The 18693-nt window shown below is 47.0% G+C and overlaps 1 protein-coding gene across 1 annotated transcript in view; it reads right to left on the bottom strand.

Moving 5' to 3' along the window:
* Positions 1 to 18176, bottom strand: part of Frem2 (FRAS1 related extracellular matrix 2) — a 130813-nt gene extending 112637 nt beyond the window's left edge. Inside the window, exons 1-2 of the mRNA XM_038348099.1 lie at positions 13043 to 18176; positions 7671 to 7760 (exon numbers count right to left, since the gene is read on the bottom strand). Coding sequence (XP_038204027.1) covers positions 7671 to 7760; positions 13043 to 18176 — 5224 coding nt within the window. The remainder of the gene's footprint in view (positions 1 to 7670; positions 7761 to 13042) is intronic.
* Positions 18177 to 18693: the final 517 nt, after the last annotated feature.

Raw genomic sequence — 18693 nt, 5'->3', positions numbered from 1 at the left:
GAGAAGTGGGGCTTCTCATAGTCAGTATGCCCAAACCACCTGAGCGTCAACCTTGACTCTGTATCGGGGCCTTCCAGTCCACTCCATCTTGGTGCACAGCACTGCCGTTCTCCATGTGACACCCAGAATTATGCTCACATCCCACTCTTCAATGAACTAACAAGAGGTTCTATGCATTTAGACTCAAAATTGTGGGTGTGCTAACCTCTTGTCTCTGGGTCTTGATTTGTTTTAGACAGGGTGTCACTTTATAGCCCTGGCTAGTCTGGAACTCACGGTGTAGATCAGGTTGGCCTCAAACTTGCAGGGATTCGTCTGCCTCTGTCTCCTGAATGCCGGTAGTAAAGGTGTGTACCAACATGCCTGACCCTCTCAACTCCAGGTCACACGTGGCTCATCCTAAGCCTAAATTCAAACATAACCTTGCAGAGATGTTTCCTCCAAGCTGCATTTCTATCTCATAAAGTCCAGAATGTTCTGTCTATTGCTTAATTCTTGGGATTGATCTAAGGTCAAGGCCATCAATCAACATATTTATTTATATTTCTACTATCATATATATTTATATTTATATATTTATTGTGTTTTCCCACCTGAAACATCCTGGGAATGTCAAAAGAACTTGTTGACTGATTCAACTGTCTGTTGGAAGGAGGGCTGCTTGTTTGTTTCCTGGCCACCTGGCAGCTCCAAAATAATCACACAAAAACTACACTATTTAAAACACTGCTTGTCCCATTAGCTCTAGATTCTTACTGGCTAACACTTATATCTTAATTTAACCCGTCTGTGTATCATCACGTGGCTGTGGCTTACCGGGTAAAGCTCGCAGTGTCTGTCTGTTTCTGGTGGGGGGGCTACATGGCTTCTCCCTAACTCTGTCTCCTTTCTCCCAGCATTCAGTTTAGTTTTCCTCACCTAGCTCTACTCTTTTGTCCTATCACAGGCTAAAAAACAAAGTTTAGCCGCAGTTTTCAGAATGGGCTTTGTTTGCTGGCAGTAGCTCCCTGGCTTCTCTCTGACTCTGCCTTCTTCCTCTCAGCATTCAGTTTAGTTTTATCTGCCTATCTAAGTTCTGCCCTGCTATAGGTCCAAAGCAGTTTCTTTATTGATCAATGGTAGTCACAGCATACAGAGGGAAATACCACATCAACTCTCTTTATTAGCAAATAAGTTTAAGCATAGAAATTCTGACCTTTCTCCTATATCACACTTGGTTTCTTGGTTTCATTTATTTGACTCTACAAAATACAGAATAAAGCTGATTAGAACTATAAATTTGACTATGGAAAACAGCCTTCCCTTTGTCTCAGTCACACAGAACAAACTTACAAGATATAGAATAAGATAGCACTCAGTTTTAGAACATGTACCACAAATAAATATTTGATTTGATATCATGGCATTTTTAATTACCTGTGATAGAAAGATCTATTTAACTTTTAAAGGGATTATTATTTCTTTGGGGTGTAAATATGGATTTATGTTAAGCCTTTCTGTAGGAATTCAATCTCTGCCAGTGGTTTCAAAATAACACCTGGAGTAAAACCAAGTGTGTATTAATATGACGTGGACTTTGGGGATGAATGTAAAGACATCTGCTAAAATTTGAGTTGCATTTTTTTTTGTACCAAAAGAGTATTTCTTCCATGGAGGCTAAAGAGGTGTATTGTTAGAGCCACACCTTGAAGACAATAACTCACCAGAGATGGACTTTGATGATCTGAACTATTCTAACTGCTCAAAGAATAAAGCAGGACTTACAGACCATAGCCACCATAGCCAATGTCCTCCCCGAGATCTGTATCCCAGTGGAGCCTGCATCCCGTCCATGTTTAAAGCCTTTGTATCAGTCTTGATATCACTTCGCCATCTTGTAGTTAAGGTCCTGGCTCCGCCACCCTTCCTCCGCCTCTGCCCTCAGCCAATGACTTGACTGCCTGCAAACCTTTCTTTCCCTCTCAGCTCAATGTCAGGATGATCTTTCAATGCTTGTTCTCACAACCTTCATTTCCCCGCATTTTGTCCTTATTTTTTTAGCCCTTTCCCTTAAATTCAAGCTAATTATCAGTAACTACTTTGCCTCCAATCTTGACGTAACAGCCAGATTCAAGTCAAGACTCATGGTTCCTTCTGTCTAGAACGAAATGGTTCCCAAGACCCTTTGGTATTTGAGTATTTAATTTGTCAAATGTTGAATAAGAACTTGAAAGCCTTGACCTTAACTGATCTTTCATAGACAGAAATGACCGTGACTTCCTGCACTAGCTGAAGGCGCTATTTATATCTTTCAGTGGCTCATGAATTAAAGATCCGGGAGGACGGGAATTTGGCCACCATGAAGTCAAAGACAGCCACAACACAGCAAATGACCTGGCTGTGGACCAAACACACTGTACTAGTCAACACAGATCAATATCATGTCTGCTGTCCAGTGCCAGTGCCAGGAGGGGCAGGCAGCGTGGAGTTAGACGGCACGCCTGGGACACACGTGAACTTGGATGAGGAAGTGCCAAGCCCAAACCAGAATCATAAAGAATAAAAGTAAGATTCCTCTCGCATCGCTTATCAAGCCAGCTGTTCATATAGTCAAGTCTTAGGCTCATTGAGAAGCATCCTAGGGAGATGTAGTTCAGTAGTGAAGCACGAGTCTGACGTAGAATCTCCCTTTTCCTCCAAGACCATCTCAGATCAGTGACTGAGTCTTTGAGACTTAAAACAAATAAACAACAACAACAACAAAAATAAGTTAACAGATGACACAACACCTTTCGAATGAGTTCTGGGTATCCTTTACATGAAGATGGTTTTTTATTTCTCTAGAAATCTCATATCCCCTCAAAATAAAGACTGGGGTGACCAACGCAGGAAAGAACGTGCCAAAAATTATCGTCTGGCTTTAAAAATTCAGTAATGTCAAAAATGCTTATATCTCTTCAAATTTGAAGTTATGGAATTGTTTACACAATACACCAAAAACTGCTCCCCCTCTCCCCAAAAATGCTTCTTTAAGAATAGTAACAAGAACTCTAAAACTGGGTCTCTTTCTGATCTTAAGTCCCATTTCACTGAAGATTTCAAAGCACTGTCTACAGTACGTGGTTTTGCATGCTTATAAACGTGGAGGCTTAACTAAGAATCCTTGTCGGTGCCCATAGGGATTTAAGTTAAAGCTGGGATCAGAGAACGTGCTTACAGAATGCCAAGGTTCCCCCGGAAACAGCTATAGAAACGTCCCTTTGGGTACTGTTTAACCGGTCCTTGCACAGAAAAGGGCTTGACCTTCATTTGTGGCTGCATCCATTTTAACATTTGTCCTGTATGTGTCTCATGTTCATCTCTGAGGGGGTCCTGGGACAAAAGGTTACATCCTGGGATGAAGGTGTTCTTTTGGTATTGATGGAGACCTTTGCCATAACCTAACTGGCACAATAGGCATTCCTGTTGTAGGTAAAGTTAGGAATAGAAAGCACCAAGAAAGCCATGGCTAACTTCCTACTCATGGTACAGGGAACAGATTTCGGGAGGAAATGACATTTGAGCTGGTGCTGAAAGGAGATTAGCAGTCATTAGGGCTAAGGGTGGGACGTAGCTGAAATGGTTACTTGAAACTGGCTTTCACATCACAATAAACAGCTAGAGTAGTCCCTTGGAGAGAAAATTGCAAAGGCCCCTAAATAACTTTTACATGAGACTACCTTGTAGTATTAACAATTAAATCACAGTATCAGGGGAAAAGGCTACAAAGTTGAGAACCGTAGGACATATGAAGTATTTTAGAATAAAAATTAATCTAGAAGACACTCTTTGGGCAGACAGTATTCTGATTCCATTTTGTTGTTGTTGTTTTGCTTTTTTTTTGTTTTTTTGTTTTTTTTTTTTTTTTTTTTTGAGACAGGGTTTCTCTCTGTTGCCCTGGCTACCTGGCTATCTGGGACCTGCTCTGTAGATGAGGCTGGCCTCGAACTCACAGAGACCTGCCTGTTCCTGCCTCTGAGCACTGGGACTAAAGGTGTGCGCCACCACCGCTCGCCCTGAAAGCTCAATATACAGAACCGAGGACAGGAAGTCTCTGCTTTCTTAGGCAGATCAGCAACAGTGGGGAAGTCACAGGTATCCAGTATTCAGTGTCTAGTGGAAGAACCTGGGCTCCATCAGCTCAGCCTACACGGGCCACTTAAAGAGGCTGGTTGCTCATTGCTGTGACTCGGTTTCATTTTCTTCCAAATAGCAATGTTGTTTTGCTGTTGTTATTGTACTGAGCTCACAGGTGGTGAGAGCAAACTTGTGCGGGTGACTTTAAATCATACAGAAGGGTTGAAGCCTCCTGTGAGATCTCTCAGATTTAAGGACTTGGTGTGGCTTGTGTGTTCTACAGTACATCACGTAGAAAAATGCTTATTTCTCTTTACAATTTTAAGTTGTGGAATTGTTTATATAATATACTAACTGCTGCTTTTGTTTCTATTTTCTGAAAAGCTCCTTCAAGGACAGTAATAAGAACTCTGAGCTGGTTTAATGTGTTAAGTTATAACACAGCACGGACCTCCTGGGGTAAAACCCAACATTAGCCATCTCTCACTAATGGTTCCTCCCATCACTGGATAGTTAACATCAAAGTGCTCCAGACCCCAAATGCAAAGAGGGCATACCAAGAACCCTCCCTTGAATGGTGAATGGTCACCTATTCATGACCACATCTCAACAGGAGAATCCTGTGACCCGCCAAATTCTAACCAAACATAACTATTCAGAAGCAAGAACTCTTAGGCTTCTGCTTCCAACCGTTTCTTGATCCTTGACATGAAGTAATATTCTAATTATTTAGTTATTTTGAGACAAAGATTCTCTGTGTAGCCTTGGCTGTTATGGAACTTGCTCTGTAGACAAGGCTGGTCTCACACTCAAGAGATCCACCTGCCTCTGCCTCCCAAGTTCTGGGATTAGAGGCATGCACAAACACTGCCTGGCTGTAATATTTTATTTTTAGAAAGATCCAAGGATTATGTTTGTTCTGGGAATGTGCGTCGCTAGTCACCATTCTAAATACAATCCTATGGGTTTGAAAAAGCTGACTTCAGCAGATTCGAAAGAGGCTTGAACATTGAAAGTTCCTTATCTTATGCAGTGGTATCTGACAACTGCCCAGATGTGAGATACTGGAAGCTGTTTACACACCTTGCAGGTGACTTAAAGGTGCACGTATCCTCTTCTTATAAAGTAGAGGATCACTATGGCTAATAATTTGTATGTCTCAGCAGAACTGAATGGTTTATCCAAATGTTAGACCCTTTGCAAGATAACATCAAACCCTGCTTAAGTTGTGTGGTGGTGGCACATGCCTTTAATCCCAGCACTTGGGAGGCAGGGGCAGGTAGATCTCTGTATGTCTACAAGAGTGAGTTCCAGGACAGTTAGGACTGCTACACAGAGAAACCCTGTCTCAAAACAGCAAATAAAACAACAACAACAACAACAACAACAACAACAACAACAACCCAGCTTAAAAATCGGGTGGACTCAATTCTAAGATACGCATATGACTTTCTATTTTTTTTTTCGGTCTTGTAGATTCTTGTTTATTCTGTCAAAAGGAGCTTTTATTACATCAGGGAGGTCCAGATAGATTCTGCTTAATGGCCGTGTGCCAGGATCCAGCTGAGCCCTGCAGGTAATGCTACACCTGCGGAAAGGAAGGCATAGACGGATATCTCGAAGATATTCTGTCCATGTAAAATGAAGCTCAAAAGGAACTCCTGGGATGATTTCATTCCCAATTTTATAACCATAAAGATCATCTCCAGAAACTCCCACCACATCTTCAGCAACCTAAATATAAACCTGACCTCTTTAACCACGCATCCTAAGTCACTATTTTGAGATATGATAGACAATACAAAATGCTTTCCAAAGGTTGGATACAGCTTTAGCGTAACTTTTCCTGTCCCACCCAGCAAGAAAATGTGTGGAATAGTAGAATAATTATAGGTGTATAAAGAAATGTGAAGAAACATTTAAAACTAAGGCTGTGATTTTTTTTTAAAGGATTTATTTTTATTTCATGTGTATGAGGGTTTTGCTTGTACTTGTGATATATGGGATCATGTGTGCAGTGCCCAAGGTGGTCAGAAGGATCCAAGGAGGGTACTGGATCTCCTGGAACTGGAGTTACAGATGGTTGTGAACTGTCTTGTGGGTGCTGGGAACCCAACCTGAGTCCTCTGCTAGAGCCAGTGGTGTTCTCAACCTCTGAGCCATCCCTCTAGCAGCAAGCCACGGGATTTTTAATGTTTTTCTAATTTTAAGAAAGCATATTTTTGTTATTGAGATTTGTTCACTCGTTCTAAAGACAAAACTTTTACCTGAAATCAATATTTGATCATCTCAGGTCTTATTTTGCCGTTTCTTTCGGCAGAGTTTGGCCTTTGAGCAGCAGGCTTCGGAAAGGAGATAGCTTTGGGTTTGTCAGTTGGTTTGGACTTTGCTCCTTACTGAAATTCCTTTGTCAGTACGTCAAATACTAAACTATGATTTGGTTCCTTTCAAACACAGGCATTAGCTATGTTAAGCCTCGGATTTGAAGTAGGAATCAAATAACTCTGCCCATGTTGGGAAACTTTCTTTGGCCTCTTTGGCATGCACGAAATAGACATCGCTTTCAGACACCTGGTCATGCTATATCTGGTGGAGTTTTAAGCAAGAGCATTTTATGCCTTGGTGCATATGGAGGGTGAGAAGCACCTCTTTTTGAGGTAGACAACCTGACAGTAGGCCATATTTTAAAAGTGTCACAAGGAAGCAGACTCAGACCTAGTCTGAGTGAGTCCTCCTCTCTGTATTCTCCTTAGCATGTTGGCTTCTTTCTTGGAACTTCCTGCATCCTGTTCAAATACTTGGTGAGACTCCGTGGCTTTCCACGAGGACACCCAACAACGAAAACATTTTCATCCTCAATCCAGAAGTGGCTAGATGCTTCCAGGTCTGTGTTTGCAGGGTGAAAAGGAAGCCATTGGGAGCAGAAGGGTACCTTAGCAGGCCTGAGGGTTGGCAGTGGCAATAAAGCTTCTTGTCTAGGAGACTTAGATAGAAAGGCGCACACCAGTTTCTACAGTGTTCTTCAAACTTGGCCAAGGAAAGCTTTTAGCTAGACCAACTCACAAAAATCCCCCAAGCTAGGATCAGTATACACCCTGAAACGGGGGCCACGAGGCCATGTTTATTTATCACAGAGTTCTGGTTGAGTAGAGCCAGCGCCCAAGGGGATCCTGTTTGGGGAAGACCCACCAGGGCAGGTACAGGCTTTGATGAGAGCACGGCCAGATTCCAGCATCTTCCTGCTACGTAAGTAGTCTGAACAGGGCAGAGGTACCCTGTTCATATAGATCTCTCCTTCTTCTCCTCTCTTCCTGCCACTGTCACTCTTAGAAACCACAAGACAGAAACAACACAACATATCCACAAAAGGATAGAGTTCTGTCTGATCGAAACGACCAAACCTTCTATAGCAGACACAAAATTCACTCTGCATAAAAGCATATGAGCACAAAGTAACATCCGCTAAAGATTCCTTGTAGCAATGCAGTCCAAGAACAACCAAAATAAATAAATAAATAAATAAATAAATATGAAAAGGCCTCCCGATTTCACCACCCAGAGAGTGAAATGCTTACCGTCGTCTTCCACCGTGAACCGGAACAGATCACTTGTGGCATTAGCTCTCTCTCTCAAGACATAGCATATTTTCAGGTCATCGATGTCAGCTAAAAAGCAATCAAAGGGCAAGGTGATTAATTACTGTATCAAAACAGATAGCTTGTGCTTACAATAAATCCTATTGGCTATTGAGTTTCTGAAACCATGTTTAGATCCCCTTTTAGGGAGAACGATGCTTTAGTCTCTATCCCCACGCCCTAACACCAGCTGTCCTGTGGAAATAGGATCCTGCACACAGAGAAACAGAGGGCCAGGCTTCGACTGTAATAATAGCAAGGTGGCGTCCCTTCCCACCAAAGGAGTGGCTCTCTAAATGCGGCAATGCCAGGCTCCATGACAGGTGGGGAAGGAAGATATTTTTGAGGCATGGCAGATTTCCTGGGGCCTCTTGAGATTGCATGCTCTGCCTCCCTTGCAGAGTGAGTCCTTACAGGAAGCCAAAGGAAGAGCAGAGGTTTTCTTTCCGGGGTAGTTGGGTAGTTATTTTTCTTAGCTGCTATGGTACAGTAGATGGCTGTAAGCTTTAAGGCATTGTGGAGGCTCCAGCGCCTCAGAATGGCCCCTTTCACTGCTTCCAAGTCAACCAATACTCGGTGTGCATAGATCTGTTGACATTACTAATACACAACCTTAAGAATTCATCCCTTTTACCAGCTCCTCCTTCCAATGATGACACACACACCACACACAATTTAATGAAACCAATATCATTCTGCCCTGTGATACTTAAAACATTTTCTGTCTTGGAGCTGGGCCAGTAAGTGACCTTCTAAGGTTACACGACATTAGAATGTAGCTAGGAACACCGTCGACCAGGTACATAGTATTTATCTGTCTCCTGTGTGTTTGTGACTTTTCTAATTTCTAAAAGCTCTGCGAGATTTGTGCTACGGAGCTTGCAGGGGTAATAAACAAAACGACAATATGAGAAAGTTGTCTGGAGTGAGCAGAGTGCTTGGAGTCAGCGCGTTCTGCCAAAGATTTCTGAATCTTTCCCTAGGAGATCTGACATGCGAACTCTATCCTGCCTAAGAAACACTCCTGGAAATGAGAAACTCTGCTTTTTAGTTCATAGGACCAAGTCCAAATGTACTGCACCCCTGTTGTACTTTATCTTCAGCCCTGCCACAGTGACCCATTCCTTTTGCCTAGTGTTTAAATCCATCTGCACAGGTTTCTTTCCTAGAAAATTAAAGTCAAGGGTTTTTTTCCTCCATTTTTACATGCCAGTCCTCTATTGAAGGTCTTACAGTCAGCAAATGCTCTTATGAGTCTTAACTTGAAATGAACGAGCTAGGTGGCCTCACCCACTCACCTACTTCTCCACCTTAACCTGGAGCCTCCGTGAGACTAAAAGGCACAGTCCATGCACAGCCTCACATAGCTCCTGCACCGCCTCTGCACCGCCCTGTACAACCCCTGCACCCCCTTGCAAGTCCCTGATCAGTCCCAGTACCACCCTGCACAGCCCATGCACAGCCCCTGCACAGCCTATGCATCACCCCTGCACAGCCCCTGCACAGTTCCTGCACCGCCCCTGTACAGCCCCTGCACAGCCCCTGCATCACCCCTGCAGAGCCCATGCACAGTTCCTGCACCGCCCCTGCACAGCCCCTGCATCACCCCTGCACAGCCCCTGCACCACCCCTGCACAGCCCCTGCACAGCCCCTGCACAGTTCCTGCACCGCCCCTGCATCACCCCTGCACAGTCCCTGCACGGCCCCTGCATCACCCCTTCACAGCCCCTGCACAGCCCATGCAGTTCCTGCACCACCCTGCACAGCCCCTGCATCACCCCTGCACAGCCCTGCACCACCCCTGCACCCCCTTGTACAACCCCTGCATCCCCTGCACAGTCCTGTACCACTGCCACTGCACAGTCCTGCACAGCCCTTCCTTAGCTTGTTTATCTGATCAATGATGAGCACCCTGCTGACTATACATCTCTATAGTACCCGCCATGACCTGCAGCCACGAGGAAAACTCCGTTCTCAAATGTCTCGTCTCATCTTTCATTTTGTATGAAAGTCTAAAGGTACTACTTGGCAATTAAAATAGTAATCATAATAATAATCACTGATGATAATCATGATAGGGGACTGGAGAGATGGCTCAGGTACTCTTGCTAAGGACCATTGTTCAGTTCGCAGCATCTGCAGCCATCTTAATTCCAGTGACAGATGCTCTCCTGATCACTGCTGGCCTCCTTGGGCACTGCATGCATGCAGGCAAAACACAGACACATAAAATAAGTCTAAACAGAAGTTTTTAACTAATTAAACCATGAAGCTCAGGGTCTCGAGAGACGGTTCAGCAGTGGAGAGCACTGGCCGCTCTTGAAGAGGACCCGGGAAGGATTCCCAGCTCCCACAGAGTGACTCTTAGCCTCTGGGGATCCCTGTTTCAGAGTAGCTGATGACCACTTCTGATCTCCACTGGGACCAGGCACACACACAGCAAGCAGACAACACGTGCAGGTCAAAATAAAGATATAAGTTTAAAAAAAAAAACCCTCTATTATACAACATGTGTCGAAGCTTTCTTTAAAAAGTACAACATTAAGAGAGAATGCCACCGAAATTATGGCCACTTCAAAGCTTATCACGGTCCCTCCGACTTTGGGAGACCCTCGGTGACAGTGCTACCAATGATGTCAACGTCTCAAAAACATTAATGAACCGTAAATGTGCACAAACAGCACCTTAACACAATAATTAAGACAGCTGGATTGCGATAACAGTAATCTAAGAATCAGACTTTCTTCTAATTGCTCTATTTGATGTATTTATTTCATTGAGATCTACACAACCGTTCCAAAGTTTCTATTTTAATCAAAAAAAAAAAATCCTTGGTAATCACAGCTGGTACAAAAGGAGGGGGCCTTCATGCCTCTTATGCCTGGAAGCGATTAACAAGTTATCCAACCAAAAGATCAGTGTGTGCTCATTATTTATTTGTTTTTATCTTATGCACGTGAGTGCTTTGCCCCCACACACCAGGGAACACTGTGTGCTTGCCTGGCAACCAAAGAGGCCAGAAGAGGGCATCAGATCTGCTGAAACTGGAGCTACAGGGAGTTGTTAGCGGCAATGTGGGTGCTGGGAACCGAAGCTGGGTCCTCTGCAAGAGCAGCCAGTGCTCTTAACTGCTGAGCCATCTCTGCAGCCTCATTATGTACTCACAGTAGAAAAAAAAAAAAAAGGAAAGTCTAGGTACTTGAGACGACCGCTTCAGACCTGGGAGCAAGCTGTTCCATTGTAGGCAGGGACATAGCTCTCTAACCGGGCGAATTCTGCATCGTGAGCCTTTCCTGACAACGCATTTTCCTAAGTCTTTGAAATAAACTAAAAATGTCCCTCAAGGGCCATTTAGTTAATCAACTTAGGAATAACCACTCTGGCCGCCTTTGCTGAAAGTGTTTAACTCTGTCAGAATTTACTCTCACTTATCTCCCCTCATGATAAGGCAAAACCAAACCAGATGGACTGCACACACAGCCCTCACGCCCCGCGCCCCGCGCGGCTCCCATTTCCCCTCCAGGAGGAGCAGCCAGCTGGGCAGGAGTCCTCCGCAGCATTAACTACTTATCCAATCTCCATAAATAACTGCTCTGAACCGACCTCCAGCCTCAACTTGTTCAGATGAGTGCAGTGTGATTAAATATCAGAAGAGCTCCGCCTTCGAGTCGGAATTTGTGTTAGGATGTGATAAGTTCCTTTAAAATGTAATTTTTAAAACTATAATTTTTACAGTGAAATATAACTACTCTATGATGACAAGGATAATAGAATTTAATCATGGTAACCCCGTGAAAACGAAACAAAATGCCTACAATAAAATAGTTAACTTTTTAAAGTTCAACAAATGAGGAATAATTTGGAGCTATTTTTGAGCTGTGGAATTTGGCCTGTAGAATTTAAAAGAAATCATTAGTTTATTTATCTTCTTCCAATTCTTTTTTTTTTTTAACAACAAAAATGCTGTGAAAACACATCGGTTTGGAGTCCGGGGTGGGGTGAGAAATAAAGTTTTCTGCTCTCAAATAGTTCTTCCATCCTTCCCATGAAAACACGCCAGCCTAACACTGCAGAAAACTCTGCCGGGCTGACAGGACAGGCTCCCACTCCGGGGTTTTCCTGTCCCTGCAGGCCCGAGATACATGCAGGCTCTCAGCCAAGAGTCGGAGGCCTAGAGTGTGAAGCTGTTTGCCAGCATCAAACAGAAAAGTAGATCGCTTCAACACAACATCCACGTCTATTAAAGTGTTTGTTGTGTTGTAGCAGAAAGCAGCAGCAGGAAAAGAACACCCCCACTGGGATGTCCTGGGGTTATACACTCCATTTCCACCCCAGAGCCCACACGGGCAGATCCAGTTTCCATTCTGGTGCTGAGAGATTTCCCTCAAAGCAACACAAATCCCTTTGTAATGGAAGTGGCAGGGTCTGAGAACAGAGCCTTCACCTCCCAGCCAGCCCTCTGAATGACTTTCTCCCTTCCTGCTCAGAACCACTGCGCAGAGAGGTCACCTGCCCTTCCATCTCTGACCTCGTCAGAGCCTGCCGCCTCGGGGGTTCAGGAATGGCAGGTGCTTGAGGCAAGGGGTGTCTGACACTTTGTTTGGGACAGGGCAGAAAAGGCGTTGAAGAAATAATGAAGGACAGTGAATGAAAAAGAGCAATGAAATAAGTCATGCTAACAACAATAAAAATAACATGATAGCAAATAATAAAATAATTAAGGAAAACATAAATAATAGCAAATAATAATAATAAAAGAGATAGAATAATGAAAAATAATAATGAAATAATTCCCTCCTTTGGCTATTAATCCTCTTTTCCTATATGCTAACTTTAATGAGGTGGGTCACCAATGAATGCAGACGTGATTTTCTGTAATTTATCCCGTGTTGTCTCTCTTGACGGCTCTAAAATGTTTTGAGGGCTATGTGCAGTGTACAAAGCAGAGGATGGCAAGAAAATCGGCGAAATGAAAGAGTATAGTAAAGTCAGCTTCTGTCATGACCCCCCCGCCCCCCCCCCCGTATTCTCATTCTTGCCTCAAAAGCGTATCTTCCCACAGTCACAGTGCCTTTATAGTCTCTCAGACAAAGGTCTCTACGGATGCAACACCGGGCGAAGTGGGTGTTTCCCCAGAGCTGTGGGTATCTATGTGTGCTCCTCCCCTCTGTCTCCTCCTCTCTTCTCCCTTCCCTTCCTCTTCCTTTTAACTCAGTCTTGATGCTCTACTTATAATGCTTAGTGACGGGCTCATTCTCAAGAAATGAAAGCCAGAATGAGCTTTGGTTATAAGGAGAGAAAGAGAACCTACCTTGAGTAAACTGTGTGATGCTGTGGTTACCTTGGCCCAGGTTAAGAAGGTAGCCGTGTTGGGGGGCTTCTGTCACAATGAACCTGAGAGAAAAATGTAGGCTGTCTCTGTCCTCCACTTTCAGTATTTTGCTTGTGATCATGAAGCCCAAATGGCCAGTGGCCAGAGTCCGAAGCGTAGTCGCTCCTTTGTTCACTACAACTTGGGGGACCCTGTTGTCAACAGCCAGCACCTGGATTTTCATCACTTGAGGTCTCCTCGTTTCAAACACCGTATCCGGAAAGACATAGAAGTCAGAGTGGGTGCCATCAGTCACCGTGAAGGAGAAGCTGTCTTCCGTGGACTCTGTGCCATCATGTTTGTAGCTGATTAGGTTTTCGTTCAAGTCTTGCTTGGTAAAAACCGTGACGGACCGCGTATTGTTGAATAGGAGGTGACCGTGCACAGGAACCTGGGTGACAGTGAACTTGAGGAGCCTGTCAGGAGTATCTCTGTCTTCCACAGTGAGTTCGAAGGGGGTGATCAGCTTGCTTTCGCTTTCACTGACCACCAAGTTGTGGATGGTGACCACTGGCTTTTTGTTGTCTACGTCACTGATGGAGATCCTGAACGTTCGGAAGACAGGGTTCCGTCCATCGGTGACTTGGAACTCGAAACTGTCCATTTTGACCTCATCCTCGGCTGTGTGGATGTAGTAGATTTTGTTGCCAGCCAGCTGGAGCTGAGTGAAAGATGTGATAGCCGTCCCTCTTCCATCTGTGCACTCCAAGTGACCTCGCACGGGAGCCCTGGTGATGGTGAAAACTAAGTTCTCATCAGGACTGTTCAAGTCACTGGTGCTCAGGAGGTCTGTTGTGAGGGTGACTTTGCCACCTTCTTTCAAGGACACACCCTTACTTATCACATCAGGGAAGACAATGTCCACACTTCCGATAGACACATAAAAGTAGCGATCTATAAGGGAGTTCGTCCCATCTGTCACATCGAATTTAATTAAGTCTCGAATGCCCTCTTGCCCCAAATGGACATATTGAATTAAATTTCTGTCCACTTCATCCTGGGTAAAATTCATGCCTAGAGTGACGTTTTCAAAGACACCTGTAGGCTTTTGTCTTTGTAACAAGCCATGTCCTGGCCCATAACGAATAATATACACCAATGATTTGTCATCAGAGTCTAAATCGGTTGCCATTAGTATTTTGTTGTTGATAACTTTGGTTTCCCCAATTTCTATTTCTAGCCCATTATTGATGGTCATCCTGGGGGTCTCGTCATCCACCGGGATGACCATGATGAGGGCTGTCTTCTCCACAGAGTGCTTGCCATCCGTCAGTTGAATCACGAAACTGTCTTCTTGCGTCTCAGAGCCGTCATGCTCATAAATAATGCTGGAACTCTCTAGAATCTGGTCCAGGGTGAAGCTTTCAACCAACACCGTGCCATTGATCAGCTGGTTCATGATGTGACCGTGAGTCGGAAACCGCGTAACGGTGAACGTTAAGTCATCTCGGGGAATGTCAGCGTCGGCCGCATTGAGGATGGGCGTGTCGACCACTAGACTCATGCCTTCCATCACCATGAATTCTCTCATGAACAGTTCTGGCTGCTCGTCATTGGTAGGAACGATTACAATGGGGAAAATCTGCCTCTCGGAAAAGTTAATGCCGTCAGAACAGCGGAATATAAACCGGTCCTCCACAGGCTCTACCCCTCTGTGCACACTCTGGACATAGTTAATGTGCCCTTGCCTGAGATCCTTCATCGTGAAGGCACTTACGGCAATCCCGGCTCTTGACTTCTCTGAGCCTGGTGCCGGAGAAATGTTCTCTACATAACCTGAGGTGGGCTGGGTGATGATTGTGCACAAGAGATCATCGTTGAGGGAGTCCATGTCCTCAGCACTTAGATGGGTGAGGGTTATCATACTCTTGTCCCCTTCCAGCACGACAAACTGCTCACCAACGGAAATCTCCGGGGCTTGGCTGTCCACAGGGAGAATGGTCACCCAGACAGTAACACCTTGAATAATACTGCTGCCAATCCTCCATTCTTGGGACATCTCTGACAGACTGAGGTTAAAAGAGTCTGCTCTGGGCAAGAGGCCAATCTCACCGCTGGTATGGGCATAGACAACAGAGCCCTCCAGGATGTCCCTCTGGGTGAACTGCTCAGCTGGAGCGCCATTGACCAGAATTTCCCCATACAAGGGTGGATCTTCCAATAGGAAAGTCAGCATCAAATCATCAGTATCCTGATAGGTCCCCTTAATGATATTGGCGGTGACTTCAGTAGCCCCGTTTTCTAAGACATCTAGATAGGACTCCAGAGTGCCAGCCGGAAGGAGTGGCATGGGACCTTCACGATCTGTTGGCCGAACATTCACTCTGAGAGTGATTGGCACCACATGGTGTCTGTCGCTGACCTCCAGAGAGCAGCTGTCCGTCAAAGACTCATCCCCGTTATTTGAATAGGAAATTCGGCCCTGCTTTATGTCCTCTAAACGGAAGCGTCCTCCAACATGCAATGTCTGTCCGGATATTTGCAGGCGCCCATGCTTGGGGACCTGTGTGAGAGTGAAGGAGATGTGGGCCACATCGGTGTCAACGTCACTAACATGCAGCTCTGTCTCCCGCAGGATGTGGTGGCCCTTCTCCTCAACCGTGAAGCCAGTATTGACAATCTCAGGGGGCTGGTTATCCACAGGCTGCAGGTAAAGGGTGAAGGTGCCCGGAGCCGCATTCCCAGCTCGATCCTCTACTTGGAATTGGAATTGCGCCACTCGGGCCGCTACTCCCAGCTCCTGGCCTGGGGGCCTGTAAGCAATTTTATGATGGTTGACCTGGGCTTGGGTAAAATGGGTCACCACAACTGAGGGATTATCCGTGAAGACCAAAGTGCCTAGCGGAGCTGGCGAGTGATTTTCATCTGTGTCCATGGGGGGTTGGGTCACTGTGTAGTGTAGCTCTCTGTCATCGGTATCCAGATCAGTGTAGTGCAGCCACTTTTTCCTCAGTGGTGTGAGCTGGGATTCCTGGACCACCATCCGAAGGGGACAACCACGGCCCAGTTCTGGAGGGAGGCGGTCCACGGGATGAATGCGAATCACAAACTTCTGGATTCCGGATTGATTAGGGGGGTCGTGGTTGTCTTGGACTCTAAATGTGAACTGGTCCATCACTGGCCCAGGGCTGTGGGGCCCGGAGTGTCTGTAGAAGAGTCTCCCTTCTGTGATATCCCGTTGCCGCCATTCTGTTACCGTCCGCTCATAAAATAGTCCCTGTTTCTGCCACAGCCCCTGCTCTTCCCGGGGAGCGTGAGTTTGGCGGAGAAGGAGGTGCCCGGTGGTTGAGAAAGGTGGTTCCAGCACAAAACGCAGCTGCGAGTCATCTGAATCTATATCAGTTGCACTCAGGGTCGTGGGTGGGATAGGCACAGTTTCACCCTCTGCCAGCGTCAGCCCAGTGTTGGCGTTCAGGACAGGTGGCTGGTCATCCACAGGCACCAACGTGATGGGGAACAGGAACTGAACCCGGTGCCTGCCTTCTCCATCCGACATGCGAAGCACCAGGTTGTCACTCAGTGAACCGTCTCTGTCATCATGCTGGTAGACAACCTGGCCAGCTGCCAGCTCGGCCACTGTGAAGGTCTTGGGAGCAGAGTCGCTCTCGGGAGAACCCAGAATCACAAGGTGGCCATGCCTGAGCCCAGCCACCACCTCCAGCCTCACAGCTTCTAGATCATCTTCATCACTGATGACCAAGTTCTGGGGTCCACTGCCTACAGGGCCCGTGAGCGGCCGATACTGACCCTCATAGAGAATAAGGCCAGTGTTTCGTGTGACCACTGGGGCCAATGTATTCATGGGCTTGACCACCACCATGAAGGCAAAAGGGTCTGAGGCTGCTCCTTCGGGGTCCACTACCTCCAGTTCCAGTTCAAACAGACGCTCCTCGTTAGAGTCTTCAGAGGGAGGCTGGTAGGCAATCTTCAGCAGGCGCAAATCCCGTTGTGTAAAGGAGGAGAGCGGCAGGCTTCGGTCATCGGTGCTCACTAAGTAGCCCTGCCCGGGCTGGAAGGCAGAGGTGAGGTTGAAGATCAAAAGGTCTGGGTTGGATTCAGCATCCTCGGCCGCCAGCATGTCTGGAGTCAGAGCAGTCAGTACAAACTGGTCCACCTCCATCATCATCATGGCCACGAAACTGGGCTTGGGGGCAGTGTTCTCCGTTCCTCCCCGGATCCTCACAAGCACCTGGAAGTGCTCACGTTTTAAAGGCGGGCTGCCCACAGGAGCCCCTCGCGAATGTAGCTCCACCACCATAGGCAGCCAGTCCCTGTTAGGTGAGCGACTGGGGGCTGTGTGACGGTAGCGCACTCCCAGCTCTTGGAATTCTTTGCAGTCCATCAAAAGGGTCTCCGAGGTCCCTCCCGTTCTGGCCCCTTCCGGAGCCTGTGGGTAGTGAAGGAGCTCTCCATAACGAGGCAGAGCACTCAAACCTGACAAGATGCCCACGCGGCACTCCTCGGTCTCAGGCTGGTAGGCGAACTCTAAGCTCCGAGCGTCCAGGGCATTGCTAGTCCCTAGTAGTTCTTCCACGACCAGAGGTAAGTTCCGAGTCACAACTTCCAGTTGGGTGAAGACCACTTCCACCTCTAGGGCCAATGGCAGGACTATCGCCCCTCCTGGGGCATCATAGCGCAACTGCAGCCGGACGCGGTCTCGCGAAGGGCTGCGAGCACCCAGGTGAGAGTAGCGCACCTCTCCGGGGCCATAGTCGCACGCGAACCGCTTGGGACTCAAGCGGCCTGGCCGCTGAGCCAGAGCGTCGTTGTCTAGCACCGTCACATAGCAGCGGTCCCCTGGCTGCACCTGCAGCACCAAGTCACGCAACGGATCCAGCCAGACTTCGCGACCAAAGGGCACTCGGAGCCCGCGGTTCGCCACCACTATAGCGTCCTCTGAAGGTATTCCAGAAGCCCCGGAGAGACCCGGGGACAGAAGTGCTGCGCCTGGGGCAGCAGGCTGTGTGGAGACGCGGCTTACCAGTGACAGAAACAGCAGGAGCAGCCTGGGGGACTGCTTGGGTATCGTCTGGAAGCCGGAGAATTTGACTCTTAAGCGCGCTCGGGTGGCCATCCCTGCAGTCCTTGTGGTGTGCAGGTTCCCGGCGTTACGGTTCCGATAGTTCACCCCGCGCGTATGCAAAGCTAGTCAGAGTGCAGGCTTCCAGAGAGACCGCTGGGAAGGGCCGAAAACTCGGCGCGGCCCCTGTGGGGTCCTCCCAGTGGCAAGGCAGGACCCGGAGGACGGCCCAGCGCGCCGCCCGGTCTCGACCTGGAGCGGCAACCCAAGATGCTAAACACTTCCAGCGCGTCCGGGGCGTGTGGCAGGCAGTACAGTCCCAACTTCCCAGGTCCCGGGACCTTAGACTTTGAGGGAAATCCCTCCCCTTGCACCCCCTAACTCCAATTCTGCCAGGGGGCCAATCGCTAGTCTCAGGAGGAGGCTCTGAGTCCAGGGTTGGGTAGTGACTGCTGTCAATCAGCTCCCAGGCGGGGAAACTGCGCAGTGAGAGGTGCAACAGGTTGATTGAAACCGAGGGGGTTCCTGGATCTGCTTGCTGGAGGATAGGTGTCCCTGGACCTGGGACTGT

The sequence above is a fragment of the Arvicola amphibius genome, chromosome 11, assembly GCF_903992535.2.
Source record: "Arvicola amphibius chromosome 11, mArvAmp1.2, whole genome shotgun sequence".
In the NCBI taxonomy this organism is placed as follows: domain Eukaryota; kingdom Metazoa; phylum Chordata; class Mammalia; order Rodentia; family Cricetidae; genus Arvicola; species Arvicola amphibius.
Note: the sequence above shows the minus strand (reverse complement) of the source record. Positions and strands in the feature narration are given on the sequence as shown.